The following is a 26,151-nucleotide window of genomic DNA, read 5'->3' as shown; positions in this document are numbered from 1 at the left end:
TCCTGCAGGCTGATCAGGATTGCCTGAAGGGAGAAGGAAGCAGGGAACCACAAATACTCAGGAAACTCAAGCTGGGTTCACAGTCCCCTAGAGTAGAAGATGCCACAGAAAGGAAGCCTCACCAAGGCTTCTAATTTCCTGTGGATGGGGCTCTCATGGCTATATCTAGGACCTGGATTTGGAGGATGGCTTGCCTACCAAGAAGGCCATAGCTAGGCCAAGCCTCCCTGAACTTGGTGAAGAACTGCTTTACTCTTCATCTAATCCATTTGCCTCCCAAATACTGGCTAAGAGTGACAAAGACTGGAGTAAGGCTGTCAGGACCCATCCTGCCATGAAAAAGGAAGCAAAGATGCTGACAGCCCTGGTAAGAAGCATCCCTTCCGGACTGAGGAGAGGACTGAGGCTGGGCTTGGTGTGGGGGCCCGGATTTCCCGGTGCCCAGGCCCACCAGCTGTCATAGCCTGCAGCAGGCAAGAGCCCTCGAGCTTTCCCCATAAAGATCTGCCCGAGGGCAAGTGAGTCCGTGCCTTGTGCTGGGCAGCCACGATCTTTCCCAAATTACCACAGGACAATTTTAAGATCACCTGCGAACCTAATTCCAGTGAATTCCTCAAGAAAACACACTTAACAGCTCAGAGAATGATTCAGAGGAAGCAATTTTCCACAGTGAAGATAATGATCTGGTAGTGTAAAAAGGCAAACACTCTTTTATTAGCATTGGAAACTCAAGGGAAACGTTGCTAAATCCATAAATGCAGCACTTGAGTAAACGGCTCAGGAACAATATCCACAGCTGGAGAGGAGGACTTGTGCAGATTCCAGTTCCACTCAGACTCTTCCCACAGAACGAGCTCCCTTGGAGGGCAGGGGAAACAGCTCTAACCTCTTCCTTTTGACTGAACAATCAGCTCCTCCAGTCCCGGTCATGTGCCCACACAGGGAAACCCAGAATGGAGAGTGCCCTGGTCTTCTTTATGTCCGTACTTTGCCCAGGTGTCCTCAACCTCATGTCTCATGTCTTTATTCTGTGACATATTCCAGCGCTGACCTCTTCTGGGACTTCATAAAATCAGTTGCCTATCTGAACTCTTGAGTTTGGATTCCTAAACAGGTACCTCATACTTGATATGGCCCATCTCCTCCAGCTACCAGTTGCTCAGGCAACTAGGAGGTCTCCTCGGTGGCTGCTTCTCCCTTCCCCTCCATCCAGTTCTCATGCAAGTTCTTGACTCTGCCCTAAAACAGGTCCAGAAACTTTCTCTGGTCTCCACTCCACACCCTTAACCCAGACCACCTCATCTCCCACCGGGATGACGGCTTGGTTGGTTGCAATAGTTGGCTGATGGCTCTCTGCCTCCCCACCTTTTTCTGAAATCTATTCACACAGTAACCAGAACTATCTTTTTAAAACATAAATCAGCTCGTCCCACTCCTTTGCCCCAACCCCTCTGAAAGCTTTACAACATACCAAGAATGAAACCCAAACCTCTTGTTCTAGATTCCAAAGCCTGATGTGCTCTGGCCCCTGTCCACTTCCCTTGCCTCATCTCGTCCCACTGCCTTCTCACTGGACAGTGACCACACACACACACACACACAGGCTCCTGCCTGTCAGCCTTTGCACTTGGCCTTCCTCTACCTGGAGCCCCCCCCCCCCCCCCCTTGTCCCAAGCCTGGTTCCCTCTGGCCATTTTCAGGTTGAAATGTCATTTCCCCAGAGCAGCCCTCCACAACCCGTAATTCTAAAGTAGCAACGCAGTCATCTGTCTTGTTAACCTACCACATAACACAATGCTAGCTGATACTTTCTGTGGTGACTTATTTGTTCACTGGCCACCTAAAATGTAAGTTCCACAAGAGCAAGGACCCTGTCTGTCTTGTCACTGTGCAACCCTAGGGCCTAGAACAGGGCCTGGCACAAAACAGACATTTAATAAATCTTTATTGACTTATAGGTAGCAACTGTAGCCACAAGCAGCCAGTCTTCCATAGCATCTCTTAGGGTGGTTAGTGGAGATAGAGAGGGTGCTTAGGAAGGGCCTCAGCTGCTCACACTTACACCAGGAGCAGAGCTCTGGTGGGCAGGCCTGCTCCTGGAGGGGGCCTCCTTCCAACCCCCAATACATTTCCATCCCTGGCCTTCCTGTGACACCCGCAATACAGAACCACACAGTCAAGAACACAAAGTTACCAACGTGCTTGGACAGGATGGCACGGTTCCGCTCACCCCACCCCACACTGGGCAGGTCACTGAACCTGGTCGTATTACATTTCAACTTTCATTTTATGATTAGACTCAGAAATGTAGGCAAAGTTCTGCAATGACAAACTCCAAGTGCTTATTTTGAGAATTATTTTTTAAAATGAAGATGTTTCAATTTTTGAAAAGAAATTTGGAAATGGGTACTTAGGACCCATCCAAATAAAGAAGAAAATTTTAATTAGAGGTGGGTTTTTTTTTTTTAAATCAATGTTATGGATAGGTTAAAAAAACAACAACAGGTGAAACGTGAGCTCAACAATAATGAAATAGTCTTTGTTTGCTTTAGAAATATTTGTTAACTATTCTTGAGTACTTTGGTGTTGAGAGTTGTGTTTCCAGAGTTAGTCTGTTACTGAAGTAACAACATCATAGTTGTTTGTTTTCAGTCCCCTCGGGAATGGCAACTTGTTTGATAGGGTTTTTTTTTTTTTTTAATTCACTGTAATAAGATATTTACTTATGGATTTAAATTTGTAAAAATTAACTGGTATTTAAAATTCTAGATTCTGCGGGAGAAAATGACTGTGAAGCCCCACTGTGCTGACCCAGTGTTGACCGCAGTACCTAGACAGCGGGATTTGTGTAGCTGCCTCTGGTGGTGGTGTGATGGTTAAGAGAAACTTGGGGTCTGTGAGGCAGTACTTCTCCTAACTATAGGTGATTCTCATCCACCAAAGAGATCAAGTCCGCCCTGAACTCTCCAGGCCCTAACACCGTGCCAAGCAGGGTACCAGAAAGACAGCTGAAGGTGCTAAAACCAGCACTGTGCATTTGCCGCCGAGCAGAAGCTGGACACAAGGAAGGCCGTCCCCAGAACTATCGGATTATGTCTCTGGAAGTGCTTAATTTTTATCTTTTTATCTCTAATTCTGTTTTAAGTACTTTTTTTAATGATCACTGCTTAGAACCCAAGTTCCTGGCATCCAACGAAGGTCACACAGGCTGGAGAAGGCCACAGGGAAACGGAATCCTCCCAGGTCTTAGGTGAGGCCTGGTGCCCGGAGCACTCTCACTTCTTCCCTCTCTCCCTTCCTCCCTTCCTGCTCTGCCTGGTCACAGCAGAGGGCTCCCTTAGGGAGAGCCGGGCAGGAGGAAGCTGAAGTTTCAGCCAAAGCAGCCCCTTTTGTGGCCCCCTTTCCACCACAGCCTCTGAGGAGGCCTTGAGGAGGAGTGAGAAGCAGGAGGGACTGGTGAGTCTTGCCTGAGCTGACTAGAGTCCCGCTCAGCCAGCTCTTGATGCTCTAAGACCTCTGCCCACAGCAGTGAGAGGTGGTGGGACTCACTGCCATTCTCGGTCCACATCCACAATGCTGGCAAAGAAAAACCAAGTTCAATTTACCAAAATATCTGTATTATCTATAAAAATTGAACTCTAATGAGTCACTGCTACGGGAGGCAGCAATATCCAACTATGTTGGCCGCAGAGGCAGACAGCTGTGTCCCACCAGCCCACAGGCAGAACGTGTCACCGGGGGTCCCGTGGGTGGGCTCACTTGTAAGGCCTCAAGAACCTGGACACTTTGGAACGCAGCAATCGGATGAAGGATCTTGGAAACATCTCCCGGGATTCCTGGGCTGTGTACTTGAAATAGTTCTGGGGGTGGGCCAGGACGTCAAACAGAGCCTTGATCAGTTTCTTATCCTAAAAAGAACAGAAGTTCTGTTGCTGGGCCAAAATACTTAAACATTCCAGCATTTTGCCAATGGAACTATAATGGGCCCAGTGTTGGACAGTAGGTTGATTAGCTGAGGAACACTTTGGGAAAATTGTTTCTTCTGATTTTTATCTTTTCTCCAGTTTTTATCTTCCCCAATTTTCTACAAAAAAGGTATTATTTTTATAAAGGAAAAGTGAATATATATATTTAAAAAAAAAAGGTTTTCTTTTTCTAAACCAGATGAGCCACAACACTGGGATTTGAAGAGTACTTACAGGGTTAGTGATGTGGCAAGTGTCTGATGATTACTTATAAGTATCTAAAATTTGGTGAACCTTAGGCTTGAAGGATAAACAAGGAGCCAAACATCTTCAACCATCTGGAGAGTGAACATGGAAACATGATCTGCTGCTGGCTTATGATCAGCAAGTTTCCCACTCTTTCTCCACATTTTTCCAAATGTAAACAAATACAGCTTCACTTGGCAACACTGAGGACAGCCACCTGATTTTTTTTTTTAATTAAGTCTAGTGAAGATATAAAACTGACCTCAGCCCAGAGCAGGCTTCGTGTCTGACAGGTGGCCAAATGCAGCAAGAGTAAAAGCTTCCTCCAGCGGTGCTGGGAGCTCCGTGGGTGCCGGGTGACTGCAGTGTCCACCATGGCTATGTACTCACCTTCAGTATTTCCTGATGGTTCTCAGAGGCATAGAGCCTGCCATCTCGAACTATGTCTTCAATGAGCTCCTGGTAGTCCTCTGTTGGAACATAGGACATAACTGACATTCAGAGGGTTTTGTTATTTCCAAACTCATTCTTTCCTTCATTTTAAAATAAGGTTCTGAGGAATGCCCCTTCTGTAGCTGTTATCTGAACAATGACCACTGTGATACTGAGAAGGTGAGCAGAAGAGAACTTCCGCAGATACCTACCATCATAGCCTCACACCGACCGGCCTCTGCACCCATCTCTTCTGCTCCATCTTCCCTCAGAAGAACCGTCTATGCAACCCGGTCAAGGCCCTTCCTCTACTTTATCCACCGACTCCATCTTCTCTCACCAAGGCAAGGACATTGGTTCAGTAATTCTGCCCTTTCTTCCCTACATGATGACATTCTCTCACCCGACCAGGCATTCCCATCAGCACATAAATATGCTATTATGTCTCTAATCCAGAAAAAGTCCTTCCCCCCTTGACCCCATTTCTCCCTCTAGCTTCTATCCTACATTTCTGCCCCCTTTGTCACAAAGTTCCTCAAAGGAATTGTCAACAGTCCCTCTCTCCAGTCATTCCTCCTCCCGGATCCACTTCCTCATTCAGTTCCAGGATAAGACACTCTGATTTTCCTCCTCCCCCACTGGTCACTTTGTCTGACGCTTCTTTGCTTTTCTTCCTCTTCTCCCTGACCTCTTACTGTAGGAGGGACCCAGGGCTCAGTGCTTGAGTCTCATCTCTTCTGTCTATTCTCACTCCCTGCTGGCCTCCTCCAGGCTCGTGGCTTTTCTCTGCTCTGCTTCTCTGCCTTCTGTCCTCCCCCCTTTCTTCTCTCTGCCCTCATATTGTGCAAAACAATTGAGTTTCTTACCCACCAAGGAAGACTCTTTTTCACTTTTGGGGGGAGATGGGGGGGGGAGAATTTGGCTGGCTGTAGAGGGAAGAAAGCCACGTTCATTTTCTTATTAATAAGTTTTGGTCCTGACGTATACGTTAAATGCAGTGTACATCACATAAGCTGTCTCTGAATCTAAACCCCCACCTTTCAAAGTCTAGCCTATTTCCTACAGTCATAATTCAAGCCAGGCATATGCAAAACACAATCTTTTCCAAATCCCAGGCTGAAAAGAATGCCTCTTTATATGCATATCATATACAGCAAAAACCAAACAAATCATAAGAACATCACTGGAATTGTGTGGGAAGAGTTCTTGAAAAAGTTTCTCCTAGTCAAGTGATGGTAAATGGAAACTCGTTAGCTCTTCTTAAGAGCTAGTTCTCATAATGGCTAATTGAATACATGTACAACCCCACTGGGTACCCTATGCGTGTGGTGTCTTCCTTCTTAGTCTTTTATTTTAATGAGTATAAAATATGAGGAAGGGGACTTGTTTTTCTCAAATTCTTCGGCTGCAGAGTGTCTTCCTGGGTGAACCAGCTCCTTTGGGTGATGGGTGTTCACCCAAAGGAACACCAGCTGCTGTGCTGTGTTCGGGTGTAAGAGAGAGCGGAAGAGCTGTTGGCCGCTATGCCAAAGCTTCCAGACTGCTGTCAAAAAAATCTTCAAACGGTTCTCTCCACTCTTAAGAACTACTGTGTTTCGTCACTTGCTACAACTGTCATGAGAAAAGCAGTCGGGTGTTGTAGGTAAGAACTCGGGCCCTGGAGTCCCGAAGACCTAAGCAGTGTTGTCCTCCTGCAACCTCAGGCCGGCTGTCTACATTAATCTCTAAGCCTGAGTGGCCTTGTCTATAGACCCAGCTATGAATCGTGTCTACTTCATGGGTGATCGTGAGGAATGTGCTTGTCAGAGGCACTTAGCACATGCCTGGCACTCAGTACACGTACTCAGTGCATGTCAGCCACGACTACAACTCTCCCTGTCCTCCAGGGGTCAGTGAGCCAGTCTGTAGCAGTCTCCCTTGCCCCTCCCCCTTTAAAGATTGATTTATTCGAGAGAAAGAGAGAATAAACAGGACCGGGAGAGGGAGCCAAAACCCTCAAGCCGACTCCCCACTCAGCAAGGAGGCCAACGTGGGGCACAGCCCCAGGACCCCAAGATCATGACCTGAGCCAAAATCATGAGTCAGCCGCTTGCTGACTGAGCTACCCAGGTGCCCCAGCACCTGCCCCTTCTAAATGTGATTTCTATTCTTCTGGGCTTGGAAATCAGGTATCAAACTTGTCTGAAATATGTGTTTAAAAAAAAAAAAAAAGATTAAATAAGCTCTGTGTGAAGACCTGCAACAGTTTTCAAACATTTTCTTCTGTGATGTGTAAGACACGTTCTCCTGGGCCTAACCGGGGTGATGTGTGATCTCCCTGGCTCAAGCTACAAATCTTTATTTCAGAAAATAAGAAAAACATTACCATGTTTTCGTGTGTCAGAAAGGTAGAGCTGAAAACAGACAGACTAAAATATGTGAGCTTTATTGATATTTATTCTGGAGTCTCTGTGTCTTTTTTGGTTCCCTCACTGATTCCAGGGAGAGGAGGTTGTTGGCTGGCTGCTCTTGGGCAGATGAGGTGCTCTGTCTCTCTCAGCAGAGCCACGTGGGAGGAACTGCTGTCCACCCAAGAGTCTGACCCCAAGAGCCCCTGTCTTGAGGGTTTGACATGGTTTCAGGCACAGAGATGATAATCCTGGCTTTTGTAACATGTTAGAAACAAACTATGTGAAATGCTTTTATAAAATCCATAGAACAGTATCTTTCCAAAACACCTACTTTTGACACTTCCTGCCTAAAAGCCTTCCACACTGCACTCCAGGCTCATCAGCAAACTCCATACCCTTCTCATCTTGTCTCTCCCTTCTAAGCCCCATGCACCTGACCAACTGACCCAGTCAGGCTATTAATCAGTCCCCACACATATCAGGTACTCTGTCCTGCATCCTGTAGCATTCTCTCTTCCTAATGTTCTTCCTCCCATTATAAAAACAAAAACAAAAACAAAAAAACTCATTTTCTTTGAAGATGCAAATCTCTTGAGATTTTGCTGTATTCTTTCCAAATACCCATGCAAAATTAATTGTTGCCCATTCTTCTCTCCTCACACAGAGCTCTGTATCTGCCATATTATAACATCTATGAGCTGTGTTTCACCACTAACCCTGTGGTTCCTAGCAGCTTGCCCAATGCCTGGCATAGGAGCTGCTTGTTAAGTATTCATTGAGCTAGACGGATGAATGAATAAGTTCATGAATGAACAGATGACTTGTTCCTCACTGAATTATGACATCTTCTAGGACAAGGTCCAGTTCATTTTGTATTCCAAGCAAATGTTTGTCAACCAAGGTCCAGACTTGGGTAGGGCCCTAGTGGTCAGGTGGACCACCCCTTTATTTATCAAGAGGAAAAGAAAACCAGAGAAGTCATCTGAGTGGCCCCAATTCACACAGCAAATTAGTAGTGGAAACTGGGCCAGAACTTGAGTCTTTTCCTCCCCTCCTCAAGATGCCGTATAATAAAAGCCACAGTCATAATAGGCTAGTATTTACTAAGCATTTACTATGTGCCAGGCCCTGCACCAAGTCCTTTATGGACTATCTCACTGAACTCTCACTTTGGTCTAATGATTATCCTCATTTACACATTAAGAAAATGAGGCTTAGATGGGGCAGCCACTCTGGAAAACAGTATAAAGTTTCCTCAAAAAGTTAAAAATAGAGCTACTCTATTACACTACTGGGTATTTATCCCAAAGATAAAAATGTAGTGACCTGAATGGGCACATGCGCCCCAAAGTTTATAGGCCCAATGTCCACAAGAGCCAAACTATGGAAAGAGCCCAGATGTCCGTTGACAGATGAATGGATAAAGAAGATGTGTCATGGATATACAATAGAATACTATGCAGCCATCAAAAAAGAAATCTTGCCATTTGCAACAACATGGATGGTGCTAGAGGGTATTATGTGGAGCGAAAAAAGTCAGTCAGAGAAAAACAATTATCATGTGATCTCACCATACGTGGAATTTAAGAAACAAAACAGAGGATCATAAGGGAAGAGAGGAAAAAAATTAAATAAGACAAAACCAGAGAGGGAGACAAACCATAAGAGACTCTTAAGCATAGGAACCAAACTGAGGGTTTCTGGAGGGGAAGGGTGTGGGGGGCTGGGGTCACTGGGTGATGGGCATTAAGGAGGGCACCTGATGTCATGAGCCCCGGGTGTTATATGCAACTGATGAATCACAATCTCTACCTCTAAAACTAAGAATACACTATATGTTAATTAATTGAATTTTAATTTTAAAAAGGTCAAAAAGAAGGAAAGGAAGGAAGGGAGGGAGGGAGGAAGGGAGAACAAGAGGCTTAAAGTTGGTAAGTAACTCACACAGAGTCACCCAAGAGATTAGGCCAGGGCTGGTCCATGTTCTTACCCATGAAGCTATGCTCACTTGTATTTATTTTCTGAAAGATCTTTCCATCCCTATAGACAGGGTACCCAAATGCCTGTTTAAAATCTGGCATTTGTGAGTCAGCAACATCCTTTCTCCGTATCCTACCTGCCTTTCTGAGCATGTGCGCTTGTCAGCAATCCACCAGGGGTTGGTTTGACTGAACACAGAGAAGCTCCTTGCATGGGATGGAGCATGAGCCTCACAGTGCTTACCATCGTACGTCACGTAAGGGACCTGGAAGCCCCTGGCACTGTTCCCTTCGTTGGACTTGAACTGAATCCACAGCTTTTTTGATCTGGAGGTGAAGGCGATGGGCCGTTCGTAGGTCTGGCAGGTCTCATATGTTGTCACAGAATTGGATGAAGCTGCCAAGGAAATTTGGAGGGGGCAGGCTTCAGGACTCATCCTGAGCAGACAGACAGCAGCACTCATCTTTGCAAACACGCCATACAACAAGCGATGCTCAAGAGCTCTGCAGCCCCTGCTTTGCCGTCACAGGGGCCAAAGCCCTGGAAATGGAGAGGACCCAGCTGGCGACCGTAGGCCCCCAGGGAAGGCTCACTGAAATGCCCAGGGCTGAACAAACAGCAGCAGCCCAGGCCCCAGTGCTCCCTGAGGGAGTTGCGGAGGGGCCCTCTGATTCCGGAGCTACCTGCTGCCATCCAGAAAGAATCTCCACCTAAGACTGGGCAGGCAGGGCGGGGCCCACTTCACAGAGTTTATCTCACGTAACCCTCAGAAAACCATAGCAAGTTGTGTGGTTGTTAACTCATTTACAGAGGGTTTAAGCACTTGCCCAGGGTCACTGAGTCAGTATGTGGCTAAGTCAGCATTCAAACCTACACCTGACTTCAGACACTGTAACCACTAAGAAAGAGGGGCCAACACACAGTGTCATTATTTCTCTCAGTGCTTTATGAATATGAACTCTTTTATTCCTCACGATGACTCTATAAGGTAGCAATTATTGTTATCCCCATTTTAACAGACAAGGAAACTGAGTCACAGAAAGATCCAGAATATATCTCCAAGATCACAGAACTAACAAGAGGTGAGGCTAGGTTCCGATCCAGACAGTCTGGCTGCTGGGCCCGCTCACTACACTGCCTCGAAGTTGTGTTGATGGTGGCGTCTCTCAGTGGACACTGGGTCATGAGCCAAGATGGGAGTACAGCCCCTCCTGGCTGGACTCTGACCTTAGCTTTTGTCAGTCCCCAAGCCCGAGTGGCTTCCCATGGTAAAGCAAGTGGTGGGGTTAGCCTTTGTGAGCTTCACTGGCTCTCTGTGACCTTGTGGAATAGAGTCCATGGTAAGGCCAGTGGAGAAGACTGGCCTACAGAATCACTACCTCTGGGGTTCAGCAAGAAGCCTCAAGAGGCAAGGGGCCCAGCAAAATTGCACAAATTTTTTTTCTTGACAAATGCCATAAACTTGTGTCCCATTTCTGTTCTGATATGGAGGTGACGCCCTAGACTTGCTGCTCACATTTAAGGCTGGGGAGCAGGCCAGCAGGTTTCCCCACCAGCCTTAGAAGGGGAAGGGGGCCGAGGGAGGGGACGCACAGGTTTTCCGCATCACCAGGTAGTCTCCACAGTCGTCTTCTATGGGCAGGAAGATCTCAGGGACCACAATTAAGATTCGGCGTTTGGGCGGTGGGTTGATGGTCCATGTACACTCGGTGTTGGCTGGGTAATTGCCTGGGTAGTTTGGGGATTCAATGTATCCGGTGAAATCTCCCAGCTCCCCTCCACATCTTCTGTCTGGAAGGGGAAATGCCATGAGTCATGAGGGCACAACACTGTCATGGCCACCAGCAGCTCAGCTGATGAAAGCTGCTACATCCTATTGTTATCGAGGCATGGGGCCTGCAGATGGTGCCATTGTGGAATTAGTGTGTCCTGTAATGCCTAGGGCCCCCCAGGGGAGCCCAGCTACACTAACCCCTCTCACAGAGCTCACTCTACTGAGTCCCACTATGAATTACCATTTTCTCATTAACTTGAAGGTGATCTTGAACAGGCCCTAGTGAAACAAAGGACAACTTCAGTTTTCAATATTTTGTTTACAAATTCTAAGTGCCAGGGGAACCCATGACACAGAACTTCTAGGTCTGTCAAAACAGGAAGAGCAGAGCTTACTGCTAAATAGAGGACATTTGACCCCTTCCTAGAGACCTTGGATGAATTCATGATCGCTGTTTTCTTTCTCTTGTCTTTCTGGTCAAGACCATATTTTATTTTTGGTGTGGAAGAGAATTCCAGTAAAGTATCAGCCAATATGGGGCATGTTGGATACTCACCTCTGGGAGAAACACACACATTTGCACATGCGCACATACACACACACACACATATACACACACAACCAGCTCGCCCATGTCTTCATTCACTGAATCTTCACTCATCCAACGTATGTTAGCAAAAGTTCTGGGGGGTTCAGAAATGAGAAAGACACAGTCCTTGCCCTCAAGGAGTTTACTGTTTAAAACTGTCAGTGAATGTGTACAAGAGAGGATGTCGAAGGGACTATCTTTCTCCTCTCTCACTGTAACTGGGAATTATTATTCCCTTTAGGAAAAAAATAGTCTTTTCTTCTTGGAAGAGGGTCAAGTGGGGAGAGCCATGGAGCTCAGAAATCTGCCTTCAAGTGTGATGGACCCTCTGAGGATCTGCGCCATGTGGCTCCTAAGGGTCAACCAAGGGTGGGGATGGGAGGGCAAGGAAACTGATTCCATCTGAGTATAGGGAAAAAATCTTCTTCTTTTTAAGATTTTATTTATTTGTTTGAGAGACAAAGAGAGCATGAGAGGGGAGAGGGTCAAAGGGAGAAGCAGACTCCTTGCTGAGCAGGGAGCCCAACCCAGGACTCAGTCCCAGGCCAGGACTCCGGGATCATGACCTGAGCCAAAGGCATTCATTCAACTAACTGAGCCACCTAGGCACCCAGGGAAGAATTTTCCAACACTGTGAACCTCAATCCCAAATTCCTCCAGTGTGGGGAGACCTCCTTGCTCCCCTATACCACTGTCTGACTGACACTAGATTAACTGTGATTTACTTCTGACCTCTCCTGGAGAATTTTCCATAATGATTAAAAACCAGTCAACCAGCCAACCATGTGGCAAGTCCTTGAATGATCTGCTTCCCCACTCCTATAGGATATAAATCCAACTCCTTTGTGTGGCGTTCAAGGCTTCCCTTTTTAATCTGCCTCAGATTCCCCTCAGACACTCCATGGTCCAGGTTCAAAATGCCTTTCACTTTTCTGTGTCTGCTCTTCCTCACAGCTGTGGTCTTAGGTATAAAACTCTTTGTCCTGCCCTCTCCCGTGCTTTCCATCAAAACCTTCTCATGCCTTCCAGAAGCCTTTCCTTATCTCTCCAGACAGAACGAAGTGCTCTTTCCTCTGCAACCCCACAGCCTGTCTACAGGGCCAGGGACTTATTCTGCTTGTGGTGTCTAGCACATAACAGGTCCTCAAACAATGTTTGCTGAACTGAAATTCTGCCCCTGAGAGGGAATGTTAGCAAGGGAGGGAATGTTAGCCTGTCAAGGTGCCTGGAGGAGCAGCCAGGATCCACACGGGTGAGTACCTGGGGGCCAAGCCTGCCTCTCCTTTAGTGCCAACATGCGGTGCTGGGAGCTGGGATAGCAGTGTCCTCATGGCTCTTGGTGGACGTGAGACCCTGGCCCCAACACCCTCCCCACCAGCGTCAGGTAGACCCAGGCACTTTCCTCTGGGCCAAGACTTTGAAAGACTTAGAGAGACCTACCTTTACACTGCGTTATGTTTGTGGAGCCATCGAAGTCAGTGGTAGTATTTCCTGGGCAAGAAACACAGTTATCTTTTCCAAATTCAGGTTGGTATGTCCCTGCTGGGCAGCGAATGCATCGGTGAGTGGTGGTGTTGTAGAAATGTCCAGGTGAACACTGAACTGTGCGGTGGGGGGAGAGTGGAAGGAATGAAAAAAATAAATAACAAAACTGTCTTTTCATCATCGGTGACATAAATTGTATGCCCAAACGAAGTACTGCTTTCCTACTAATCTGGGGCTAATCAACACTTAATTCCCTAAATAGCCAGCTTGGGTGGGACTTGTGACTCATGACGCTGAGAAAAACACAAAGGGAACAAAGTACGAGTGTATCTTCAAAGCGTTTACAGTGCAAGCGGTCAGGCCTAAATGAGCACAGCCCAGGCTTTCATACACAGCTTGCTTGTGGGTCGTGAGCTTGCCAAACTGATGCCGGGCCTAGGGCCAGGCCGGGGCCCCAGGAAGAGGCGGAGTTGGGGCTCTGGGGCCAGGTAGGACCTATATGAGAGGGGAGCTCCAGGGAAAGGGACTGGGATGGAGAAAGGCTGGAAAGAAGGAGCCAAGAACCTATTACACAAAACCTGCTCACCTCTCCCCAGACCAGCTGCCCCCCGCCCCGTCTGCAGGGGCCCAGGTGGCTGGGGGAGAGCACATCTAGGGAGTTCCCATGCTCTCTGTACTTCCTGCAGGGGCAGATGGAGCTGGGCCCTGACCTCCCTGCTGTTGGGATACCACACAGGGCACTCCAGGCCGCCGGGCTTGGCTGGAGCTTTACCGGACTCCTGTGGTTCTCAAGAGGGAAATTCCATTCTGGAAAAAGGCAAGCTGCCAAGTCCTCACCTCTGGTTTCACAGTCCTGGAAGGAAGTGGCTCCCAGGTGTTTGGTGGGGAGGCCTCCCCCACAGGGGAAGCAGGAAGTGCGGCCGGCCTCAGGCTGGAATGTGCCCAGGGCACAGAGCTGGCAGGGTGCAAAGCCATCTGCAGAATATTCCCCAGGTTGGCACAGACCTGGGGAAACGAATGACCCTAAGTGAGCAAGGCCCCTGGGCAGACCCCTTCCCGTCTCTCTGTCGATGAGCTCAGAAGTGGGTCAGCCCCATGGCCCAGTGCTGACCTGAGGTCCCACCTCAGGGAGAGAAGCCCTGTCCTGCCCCGCCACTGCCCCTGAGCCTGTGAGTGCCGATGTTTACATGCAAGGCTACAAAGCACAGTGCAGAAATGGAGACCAAGGAGCCCAGTGTTAATTGCTTCCACAGCGTGCCCCAGGCCTGGGTTTGCTTAAGATTGAGGACTTTGCAGTGCCCAGCCAGTGCCTGTAGTGCAGGAACCTCAGGGAGGGCCCTGGGCTCTGGAATCATCTGGTAGTTCAGCCCGGGAGTGCACCTTCACACAGCAACCATAGGAATAATTCACATACTACATGTTGCTTAATGCTGGGCATAGGTAAGGATTCCATAAATGTCAACAATTGTTATTATTACTAGTATTATTGTTACTACAAATATATCTTAACAAGGCCACATACAAGTGTAAATAGATGCCCCAAAGCGCTTCCTCATCAACCCTGCAGATGGACTGGGGGGAGGGGAGGGGAAGATCGAGAGGGGGAGAACCTCCTGCACACTCCCCGCTGAGGGTGGAGCCGGCAGCCTGGCTCTGTTTCATGACCTGAGCCAAAACCAAGAGTTGGACACAATTGACCGAGCCACCCAGGTGCCCCATGACTTTTAAAACATTTGAAAGGTCCTGCAGTTGAGTCTGGCGTGGTGTAGGTGGGGACTAAAGCTGGACACTAAAGCTCTGGGAGTCACTGGGAGGAGAAGCAGGGGCCACAGGGCACCCCATGGTCTGTGCCATGGACATCACCTACAAACCACAGTGTTAGGTCACACCTTCTATTTGAGCTCACAGAGCCTCAATATAGCTGGACCTTCTTCCATTTAATAAAAGGAAGACATTTGTTAATAAAATTAGTGGGAACCAAGCCCACAAAACCTAAGTAAGCTTGGCTCCAGAGTTAACATTTTATAAGGGACATTAAAAACTCTTCACAGAATTCTAGCAAAATAACCAGATGGGTACTCTTTAAAAATCAATAAGGTATGAATTCAAGACCCAAGTTGGAAAAATACTCAGAACTACCTTCTCCATGTTCGCACCTACAGATAGCCCGCCGTACACGGGAAGGTCACTCCAGGAGATCACTCAGGTCTCAAGTTGTATTTATTTACAGTGAGTACAGATTGCAACAGCAACACCTGCACCTTTTCTTCTGCCAATGTATTCTATCAGCTTTTCATTTATGTGTTCAAGTGAGCATCAGTCCAGCATGTGTTGGGCACTGAGGTAGGCACTGGAGAGCTAAAGGTGAAGCCAATATGGTCCCCACCCGTAGGAAGCCCACGGTGCAGTATGCACTGTTTGCACTGAAATGCCACTTATACCTTCTAAGTAATACTGGAGACCAGGAGAATAAAAAGGGGCAGATGGAACCCTTACCTCCACATTTGGATACATTCCAAGCTTCTGGAGTCTTCAGGGCTCCAGGATTTTCTGGTCGTGGGCAAGGTTCGCATGTGATTTGTCCTTCCTCATTTTGGAAGGTTCCATTTGGACACAAAATGCAGCGTTCTTGTTCTCCATCATAATATGTCCCAGCCCTGCACCTGACTAGCCAAAGGGGGAAATGATCTGGTCAGTGAAGGCACAGAAGCCGAGGAAGGATGATATGAGTGCTTGAGATGAAGGTAAATAGATGACATTGAGCCCACGCTCCTCCACACAAATGCCCTAAATGCGGAGTGTACCACCTTTGCGTTTTCTGTGCACACCTCTTGCCCTCTTGTCACCCACTCTTTGAGGTGTCCACATGGTCCCTAGACCATGAGCTCCTTAGAAGCAGGGATCACACTAGTCCTAATTATTTTTGAGAACAAGTACTTCACTTTTCCTATTTCACACGGCTGTCAGAACGATTATAAGGTAAAAATACTCACTGAACATAGGCCTAGTGCTTAAAGAGGGTGCTATTAATTCTGGCTGATGGCATTCCTGAAGCCTTCCTAGAGGAGACCACATCTGCGGGGCAACTTAAAGGTGAATAGGATCTCCCCAAGAAGGAAAAGGGGCAGATCACAGAAAGTCATGCATGACTGGGAGGAGAGGGAAGAAAAAAAGGTTGGGATAGATTTTAAAAATTCTTGAATGCCAGGCATTTGGGTTTTCTTCTTCAGGGGGAGGAGCCATTGAAAGAAGAGGAATATGACCAGAGCTGGATTTGAAAAGTTCACTTTCTGGTGGCTATGGGGAGAGTGATCTCGAGAGACTTACCAATAAGCTCCCCAACACAATGTGCTTCATGTTTATAATAAGTTAATATGTTATGAAGAGTAAACCATGGTTAATGTCTCCCAAAAGAATAAACTATAAGGAAATTAATAAACTGTGTTTCTGGCTATATTTCTGGTACTATTATATTAGTTAAATGTAGATTCATACCTTGTTTTAGAATATGAATATAAAGGAATATGTTTAAGTGGGTTCTCTAATATCATATTCAGACATCAACATAACCATCAAAAGAGCCTTTTTAATGGCTAACATTTACTGAGCACTTCCAATCTCCTGTTCACCACACCAAAAGCTTTACATATGTGATCTCAATCATCCCTAAAAACAACCCTAAGGACCTAACAACCCTGAGGAGTTAGGTGCTGTTATTAATTCCATTTTACAGAAACAGATATTTAAGGATGTTAAATAATTTGGCCAAGGTCCCACAGCTAGTCTATGAAATACACCTACAGTGAGATGAAGAGCTTTGAATTTAAGGGGGAGAGAGGTCTTCAGCGAAAGTGTGGACTGAATCATAATTCAGGACTTTGCCAAGGATTCTCTCTGTGGCCTTAGGGGAGTCTGACTGGAATAAACACAGTCTCTTTTTAACTGAAACTGCTGAGAAACAGAAAACAAAATATCACATGATAAAATCAGCTATTACATCTCTTCAGTCTCTGTGAGGGGGATACATGTGTTCACACTATCTGACAAAGGCAATCTGCATACACACTTCTAGGGATAAACATGGCCAAGTTCTCTATTACCATTCTTACAAATGTCTTTACTTCTTCTTCTTCTTTTTTTTTTTTTTTTTTTTTAAGATTTTACTTATTTATTTGACAGACAGAGATCACAAGTATGCAGAGAGGCAAGCAGGGAGAAAGAGGAGGAAGCAGGCTTCCTGCGGAGCAGAGAGCCCGATGCAGGGCTCGATCCCAGGACCCTGGGGTCATGACCCAAGCCGAAGGCAGAGGCCTTAACCCACTGAGCCACCCAGGCGCCCCTACAAATGTCTTTTCAGTATTCTCTTCATAATCTTAAAAAAAAAAAAAAAAAAAAGCCCAAAGCAAGACTTTTCAAAATCATAAGCTAAAATATGTCACATTTCAAATATTAGGTCTACAACTAAATGCAATCAATCAATAAAGTCTACTCTAAAATCTAACATTTTAATGCTTTTTTATGTTGTTTGGATTTCTGTCATAATATTCATGCATCATTTTTATTTATCATATTAAAAAAATTAGAAGTGAACGAAGCTCTTGCTATGTCAGCAAACAACACTATAACAAGTCTGATGCACAGACCTGTGGCGGACAGAGCTTATAATTTCAGACCTGGTCTCTAAATACAGTCTCCCTGGATAGTGGTTTCCCTGATGACTCTGTTTCAGCTCATCTCCCATGAAAAGTTGGGCTGAATTATATACTAGGAATTCATGACTTCTTATCCTGTGTCCCACTTGACTCTCCGAGGGCCCACAGTCCAGGAGGAAGAGGATAGCTCCCCCATGGCTCTATGGGGTCAAGTGTCCTGAAGGCTGGCACAAAGTAAATAAAACCGAGGCTATCCAGATCTCCTCTAGCCAAGCCAATGCCATTTCTGTAACATTCTATTGGCTAACAGGAAAACGCCAGATGATGGCGATGATGTCAAGCCTCACTAACCCTAACCTGGAGTCAGATCGCATGATCGTAGTTCCTCTGGCGGAACATGGGTCCTCTCCACGGGTGCGCCAGCATGGCTCTGGTTCTCCCTGGAAAGCGTAACTGGATGGGCTCCCACTGCTCTGGGCATCTGCTAGCTTCGTTAGAAGTATTTATACCCCCCAAAGACATTTCGAGGTTACATTTTGAGAAGCCTCACAATGTCCCATATCTGTTGCAATTTTCCAGCTGAGCAAAGAGCTGAGAAATGCCCCTCGGGCCAGCCTGCCGAAGGGAGGGCACCTGCTCTTTTTTCTCCCCGTGAAAGTCTCGCTTCACAGAAACAAACTCACATTGCTGCTCACGGCTTCCATTTTCATTCCAGAAAGACCTACAGAAATCATTCCTGCCAAGCACCTTCCAACTTAATTTCTTTCGCAAGGTAAAGATGAGCTAAACAGCAAAGAGGAACTCTGAGAGATGCCTGAAAGCTGCTTTTTGCAAATGTGCTGAAGATCTGGCCTGAAGAGACCTCAATCACGCGTTCCAGTTGGTTCTCTTTTCTCCTTGAGCAGCCGCTTGTTTTGCTGCCCTAAACAAAGGAGTCAATTGCCCCAAAACACTTCAGGATCACAGCAAAGCTTTTGTGTGTCTTCAGCGACCATTAAAATCCCATTCTCGAATCCCACACAGCTGTTTTCTCCCTCTCTTTAAAAAAAAAAAAAAAAAAAAAAAATACAAGAAAACTTTTCTGATGCAAAAGGGAGAGACTGGCAGGGACCAGGATTAATGTTGACAAAGAGACCTGAAGGCTCACCCTCTTTTCAACACCATGGCCTTTGAGTATTTCAGGCTATGGACAAACACTATGGTCTCTCTGTGGCGAAGATGGTGAACCTAATAAAAGAGGTCACTCTCTAGCATCTGACTGTTTTCTTAAGAGTCACGCCTTGACTTCTGAAGGAAAGCCACAAGCAGCCCACGTGGATTCCCAGGGCGCTCTGGAACCGCTGCTTTGTCAGAGCTCAGAGGCTAAGACCATAGGGTAGCCTTGGGATCCTGGTTCAAAACCCTCTTAAATGAGTGTTTCAGGGTAACAGGGGAGAGCAGCCCCTTGCCTCAGAGGCTGAGCCATCCTATCTGTCCAGGTTTTGGGTGTGTGTTCAGGTTTGCTAGAGTTGGGGCAGAGAGCTGAGTCCAGCTTGCCGCCTTCGTGGCTGGGTTCCCCAGGGCCTGCCATGTTCTTGTCATATCTAGTTAATGGGGGCCGAGATGTCACTTCCTTGCGAGTAACCCTTCTGCCCTCAATTTGAGTATTTCTCCAGACATGTGCCCTTGCCCTCTTTTCTCTTAATGTGGGTGGTTATCCTTGAGATTTCACCTGTTGTCCCTAGGAAAATCCATTAATTCCGTTTAATACTTAGCACTGATTATGTGCAGAGTACTGTTCTGAATGGAGCTGGAGCTATCACACAGAAGTCAGACACGGCCCTGCCCTAAAGGGATTCTCATTCTAGTGGAGGATATGGACACAAATACAGAGTAGAATGCTACTGAGAGGTAAGTATGATGAAGAAAAGCAAAACAAGGTAAAGAAGGGACGGCAGGGTGGTGGGGGTGAAGTCCGTGTGTTTGTGGTCTCAGAAGAGGGGCCAGGCTTTCCTCTCTGAGCAGAGATCAGACTGAAAGGAGCGAAATGATCCTGCAATGGTATTTGCTTAATAGCAAAAAATGCCAGTGTAGGAGGAACAGAGTGGAAGGGCCAGGATGATAGGAGAGGAATACTAAAAAGCAAGCAAGGGCCAGACGATGTAGGTTCTTGAAGGTCCTGGTAAGGAACGTAGACCTTACTCAAAGCGTGTTGGAGGTTTTACGTAGAGGAATGGCCTGGTCTGACTTAAGTTTCCAACAGAACTTCTGGCTGCTATGCAGAGAACACAGGGAGTCAGGCAAGGGTAGGAAACAACTCAGAGCCTGTCACCACAGACTGGGCCCAGGATGTTGGTGGTTTGGAATAAGAGTGGTCATGATGGAGGAAGACGAAACTACTTAGAGTCAGAATATAATCTGAAGGCAGATATGACAATTTGCTAATGGACTGGGTGAGGAGGGTGACAGAATGAAAGAGATCGAGAAGAATGTGAAGATTTTTCATTTGAGCAACGAGATAAAGAGAGGTGCTGTTTACTGAGATGAGGGAGAAGCAGGTCTTACTTGAAAGGGAGGGAAGAGGATAAAATGTTTTGTTTAGAACACGCTGAGTTGAAGATGCCTGTTGGCCAGGCGAGTGCTGATACTGAGAAGGCGTTGGTTTTACCAGGGGTCCGCAAGGTCGAACACTACACCTCAGGGGTTTACGAAATGATCCCTTGGGTGTGGGCAAAGCCTTTTCATGCTATGCCTAGTTATTTTTACCTAAAAATAAGAAAAAAGGAAAGGTTCACTGGTTCAGTGTATGGTGTCAGACAGGTCCCTCCGTCAGTCCACATCTCGTGAGGCATAGATACACATGAAGATACAAGATCTCCAAGGAAAGAAGGATGGGCATTCCCCAGCTCTGGACGTGGGAAGGTCCTGACTGCGTGGCTTCTTTTCAATGTATGGAGAATTGTAATTTGCCTGGTTGAACAGGTCTCCGGATTGTATTATCCACCTTCAACCAAACTAACTGGTACAAAATAGCCAGCAACTTGAGAAAATCCTGCAAAAACCCTGGCCCGAAGGTACAACCAACAATGCAAGCCCAGGTGAGGGGCAGGGAAGTGCCGGGCAAATGCAACTTTTACTCCAGGATGAGTTCTTTGTCAAATATCACAACACGGAAACAGAAATCAGATCTGACAAGAGCTGAGCCAAAACACCAGCAATGAACAAAGAGGTTATTTGAAAGATGGATTGAGGGGCGCCTGGGTGGCTCAGTGGGTTAAAGCCTCTGCCTTCGGCTCAGATCATGGTCCCAGGGTCCTGGAATTGAGCCCCGCATTGGGTTCTCTGCTCAGCAGGGAGCCTGCTTCCTCCTCTCTCTCTCTGTCTGCCTCTCCAGCTACTTGTGATCTCTGTCTGTTAAATAAATAAAATCTTAAAAAAAAAAATTATTAAAAAAAAAAAAAAAAAGAAAGATGGATTTACAACCTCTACTGCTAGCAATGGACCTTGCCAGACTATAAATGTGGTACCTAAAGATGCGAACCAGTTATTTTAAATTTTTTGTTTAATCTGTACCTCCTTTTAAAATCATGTACATAATACATTAGCCAATAGAGCAGTATGTAGTTTTTAAATAAGTAAACGCTCATAAATTCAAAAATATTTTACTTTGGGGTGCCCGGGTGGCTCAGTGGGTTAAAGCCTCTGCCTTCGGCTCAGGTCATGATCCTGGGGTCCTGGGATGGAGCCTGGCATCTGACTCTCTGCTCAGCAGGGAGCCTGCTTCCCCCCCTCCCCACCGCCTGCCTCTGCCTACTTGTGATCTCCGTCAAATAATAAAATCTTTAAAAAAAAAAATTATTTTCAGTGTGTGTGTACCAGCGCATGGTGGTGGCAGTGAATGAGGTCAGGTAGGACAGCGTGAAGGACTGAGCCCAGGGATACCCAGTGTTGAGAGATCAAAAATGAGGGGAGAACCAACATAGGAAGTAAAAAGGGAGCAGCCCAGGAGGCAAAAGGAGAACCAGAAGAGTGTGCTGTCTGAACCCCGGGAGAAGAGGGTGTTTCTGGGAGAAGGAGAGGGTATCCCCAATATTTGAATGAGAGTCAGCAATTGAGTTTGGTAACATAAAGGCAGTTAGAAACCTCGGGAAAAACAGTTTCAGTAGAGACGCTGGGAACACAAACGCCAGACTGGCTAGAGCGGAGGAGAAAATGGGAGGGGAGGAAGCAAATACAGCGGGTGTAGACAACTCTTTTAAGGAATTTTGCTCTACAGGGGGTCAGAGAAATGAGGCAGTATCTGGAGAGAAGCATGAAGTCAAAGGAGGGTCTGTTTGGTTTTTAAGACAGGAGATAGGTTGGTGTGCTGTTGGCAATGACCCAGGAGGGAGGAAGAATGCTGAGCTGAGGGGTCAGTGGGGACAACAACGGGAGCGATGTTCTTGAGAAGAGGAAAGCAGATGGGCTCCAGAGACCAAGTAGAAGAGCTGGCCTTCGTCGGAACATGGGCTGTTCATCCATTTTAAGAGGAAGCAGGGTGGAGTATGTGTGGACAGATGCAGGACCGGAGGTTTGGTCTGCACGTGATAAAGTCATTTCCCTAGATTCCCAGAAGCCCGTGGACATCACTGTCTGGAAGTCTTGTTGCAACTTAAACTCAACGTGCTCAAGGGGGCTGCTTCCCTTCCCTTCCTTGCCCAGTTATTTCTACCCCTCTGGCAAACAGCATCTCTGCTCCCCCGGTCTCCAAGCCTCCAACCTTTGCAATCCAGCCCGTAGTTATTATTCCAGACCTTTCCTCCCTGCTCCATCAGTCAGTCAGCTGCAGCATGCTGCAGCTGTGTTCCCTTGGTCCATCGGCTAATCTCTATCCCTGCGGCACCAGAGTGCTTTGATCCTTGCCATCTCTAGATTCCTCCCATAACCTTCCAACGACTTCCCTTGACTGTGTTCCTTCCTCCTTGTCTCAGCCCTGTCCCAGCCTACCGTCAGGCTCCCCTTCCTGAAGTGCTTCTCTGACTGCTTCCCTCCCTGACTCCAGAGTCTCCTTGACTTGGCTCCCGGCACTCCTTTTGGTGTCTTTGATTCCGACCTCAGTCTTCAGTCTCCTTTTCTGCATCTGAATTTTTTTCTTCCTTGGGCTTTCTCTCAAGGGCCTATTTTTTCCTGCTTTTCCTATAAATCTTTTCTGATTATTTCTTCTCCAGTGATCACATTCATCCAACCATTCAACCAACCCACAGGCTTTCTCTCCATGCCTCCTGCATATGAAACAGGGCCGGGTGAGATGAGGGACACATGGGAACTAAGGGATGGATCAGAGGCAAAATCAGAAAACTCTGAGCTCATCCCAGATCTTTCCTCTTCTAAGTCCCCAATCTAATTTATTACCAAATGCTACTCGCATTTCCTCCTAAATATTTCTAGAATCTATTGCTTCTTTTCTAGTCCATCCAGTCCATCTCTATTCTAGACCACGTCTCGTGTCATCATGTTCTCAACATCTCTCATGCAAAGCATTCAGAACCTTCCAAGCTAGGTTTTCTGCCTCTGGTCCTAACTCTCAATCCAGCAAATGAAATTTTGCTAGAATTCAAATACAACCTGACCCATTCCCTGATTCAACCCTCTCATGGCACCTTGTCACCTAGATATTAAAGCCAAGACTCCTTAGCAGCATACACAAGGTCTCTCATGACCTACTGTGCTTCTCCTAGAAACCAAGCCGCCTATCACATCCCGCCTTGGGCTCGAGGTTTAGTGGTACTGAGGTATCAATCACCTCCTGGGTCCATCTTGCTTAGTCACATTCCCCAAGGCTACTCCTCTGCCTGAATACTTCTCTCCATGGACGCGCCACCTATGTATCCCTCAAAACTCAGTTTAGCCTCCTTCTCTCTAGGGAAGGCTTCTCTAACCCTTCCCTGGGAAGACCAAGTGTGACTTGAGAGGGATGTTGTCTTTTTTTTTTTTTTTAATATTTTATTTATTTATTTGACAGATGGAGATCACAAGTAGGCAGAGAAATAGGCAGAGAGAGGAGGAAGCAGGCTCCCTGCTGTGCAGAGAGCCTGATGCGGGGCTTGACCCCTGGACCTGGGATCATGACCTGAGCCAAAGGCAGAGGCTTTAACCCACTGAGCCACCCAGGCACCCCGAGAGGGATGTTGTCTTATTTATAAAGGTCTCCTCAGCACCCACCACGAATCTGGCCCATGGAGGGTTCTCCATACAAGTGCTATTGGAGTTGTACCCAGAAGAGAAAGCATTCCCATTGAGAGAGTTAGGAACACAGGCTCTTGAGACAGATCTGGAGTGGAAACCCCGGCACTGCCTCTTACTTGCTGGGTGACCCTGGGAAAACGCCTTACCTTCTTATGCCTTAGTTTCCTTATCTATTAAAAAAAGGCATGATGCAAAATAGACTTGCAATGAGGATCAAATGAGATAATATATGTAAAGTGCTTAGCACAGTGCTAAACACACTGTAAGTGCTCAATAAATGTCAACATTTTACTAAATTATATTTTGTTTTGTTGTGGGTTTTGGGGAGGGGTTAGAAAGAGAGAAAGGTAGTGAGTGCTATGAAATAGGTAAGCCTGATGATTCACAAACCTGTACCTCTGGGGCAAATAACACATTATATGTTAATAAAAATAATTAATTTTAAAAAAAGAAAGAGAGAGAGAAAGGAAGAGAGTGAATGGGGTGGGGAGGGGCAGAGGGAGAGGTTAGAGAGAATCTTAACACAGGCTCCATAACCACAGCGTCCCACAGAGGGCTCGATCTCACAACCTTGAGATCATGACCTGTGCTGAAATCACGAGTCGGACACTTAACTGACTGAACCACCCAGGTATTCCCTAAATTATGTTTTTTAAACTCTTTTAATCAAAAGAATTTCCTACCCCATTTGTATGGTAAGTATTGGTCTAATATTGGTTTATATTGCTAATACAGACTTTATATCTTCCATGATTTAAACAGAAAAGAAAATTTCTGCCTGTTCGATTGCAAATAATTTCTCAATTCTGAAAAAATTAAATAGAAAATGCCTGCCTCATTCCTGCCTCAGGTCATTTGCACCTGCTGATCCCTCCTCAGCCAGAATACCCTCTGCCCCCATCAGAGCTTTACAAGGCTAGTTCCTTCTCAGTTAGATCAAATGTCACCTGCTCTGAAAGCCTTGCTGAACACCTGTGGGAAGTAATCCCTCCTCCACTCTGTCCTTTTCTGTACTTTTATCTTCATAATACTTACAACTTCTGAAACTACCTTTTTCTTTACTTTTTAATTGTCCATGTCCTGTAAGAATGTGAATGTCATACAGGCCGGCTCCCCACCCTTTATGTTCTCACTGTTTCATCCCAAGATCAGAGTGGCCCAGAGTGGTATCTGAATATATACTGGTGGAATTAATTTTTCTCAACTGCTTCACATGGAAGCTACTGCTCTTGAGAGTTGAATTAAACCCTCCCAGTCTCTCTCAAGAGCCTAGGCACAAAATGCTTTCCTGGTTTGCCAGCTGCCTGGCTGTGTCTTCTAAAAATTTTAGAAAGTTTTAAGAATAATAAAATATGAAAATACATATTTAGGCAAGTACAGACCTTAAATAATTCACCCTTTATGAAGGGATATAGCTATGAAAGAAAAATAGAAATCCATGTCATCATTAATTTTTCTTTAGATATAAAGGACTTTAGGAATTACTATGGAGATTAAGGAATTTGTTCCTCAGAGAATATAATCACTAATTTTTTTCCATCTTGCTAGAATTGAACACAGATAATATAAAGGTCACCTGCAGCAGGCTATCCCCAAAGTCCTTAAATGCTAAATGAATGAGACCTTCCTATGCAAAATGATTATAAAAAGAGTTTAATTGGTCAGAAGTGATTATGTTCTTTGACAAGACTTGGGACTTCAAAATTAATTTTTAAGTGATATTGGAAAACAATTCAGTGGAAAAATAGGCAGAGAATGTGGATACTCTCAGAATGAGAAAACCAAATGTCCACAGACATATGACAGCATACTCAGTTTTACTAAATAATCTAAGAAAAACAAGTTAACATTTGACTATCATTTTTGCTTATTAGATTTGCAAAAATTAAAAATATCAATGACAGGGCACCTGGGTGGCTCAGTGGGTTAAAGCCTCTGCCTTCAGCTCGGGTCATGGTCCCAGGGTCCTGGGATAGTACCCCACATCGGGCTCTCTGCTCTGCATGGAGCCTGCTTCCTCCTCTTTCTCTCTCTCTCTCTACCTGCCTCTCTGCCTACATGTGATCTCTCTCTGTCTGTCAAATAAATAAATAAAATCTAAAAAAAAAAATCCATGGCAAGCCACCCATGTTAGCAATGATGTGGGACAATGAGCTCTCAGCTACAAGGTTGGAGGGAGTCTACAGAGGAATGGTCTTTTTGCAGGATAATTTGGCAGCATCTATTAAAGTTTTAAGTCTACATGTCTTTGACCCAATAAGTGGACTTCTATGACATTTCAGATATGTTGGCCACATGCACACACACACAAAATCTTCACTGAAGCATTGTTTGTAGTTTAAAAATTAGGAATAATTTAATTAAAAGTTCACCACGGGGGTGTCATTAATAAATACCAGCATCTTAGAACAAATACAGACTAGGAAGCTTCAAA

At 46.0% G+C, this 26,151-nt stretch overlaps 1 protein-coding gene and 1 long non-coding RNA gene across 5 annotated transcripts in view; one reads left to right on the top strand and one right to left on the bottom strand.

The window, feature by feature from the left end:
- Nucleotides 1–687: 687 nt before the first annotated feature.
- The window catches only part of SCUBE2 (signal peptide, CUB domain and EGF like domain containing 2), a 70,285-nt gene continuing 44,821 nt past the window's right edge, over nucleotides 688–26,151 (bottom strand). For all 4 annotated transcript variants that reach the window (XM_059408651.1, XM_059408632.1, XM_059408642.1 and 1 more), the window contains 7 exons: nucleotides 15,358–15,528; nucleotides 13,699–13,866; nucleotides 12,817–12,978; nucleotides 10,607–10,804; nucleotides 9,257–9,409; nucleotides 4,602–4,681; nucleotides 688–3,908 (listed from right to left, as the gene is read on the bottom strand). In XM_059408651.1, coding sequence (XP_059264634.1) covers nucleotides 3,756–3,908; nucleotides 4,602–4,681; nucleotides 9,257–9,409; nucleotides 10,607–10,804; nucleotides 12,817–12,978; nucleotides 13,699–13,866; nucleotides 15,358–15,528 — 1,085 coding nt within the window. In that variant the 3' untranslated portion in view covers nucleotides 688–3,755. The remainder of the gene's footprint in view (nucleotides 3,909–4,601; nucleotides 4,682–9,256; nucleotides 9,410–10,606; nucleotides 10,805–12,816; nucleotides 12,979–13,698; nucleotides 13,867–15,357; nucleotides 15,529–26,151) is intronic.
- Nucleotides 12,578–16,194, top strand: LOC132023271 (uncharacterized). Its single transcript, XR_009405910.1, has 3 exons — nucleotides 12,578–12,628; nucleotides 15,024–15,090; nucleotides 16,092–16,194. It is a non-coding gene; the product is annotated as an uncharacterized LOC132023271 (long non-coding RNA).

This window comes from Mustela nigripes, chromosome 1 (assembly GCF_022355385.1).
Source record: "Mustela nigripes isolate SB6536 chromosome 1, MUSNIG.SB6536, whole genome shotgun sequence".
Lineage (NCBI taxonomy): Eukaryota > Metazoa > Chordata > Mammalia > Carnivora > Mustelidae > Mustela > Mustela nigripes.
The sequence above is the reverse complement of the archived record's forward strand: the minus strand, read 5'-3'. Positions and strand labels throughout refer to the sequence as shown.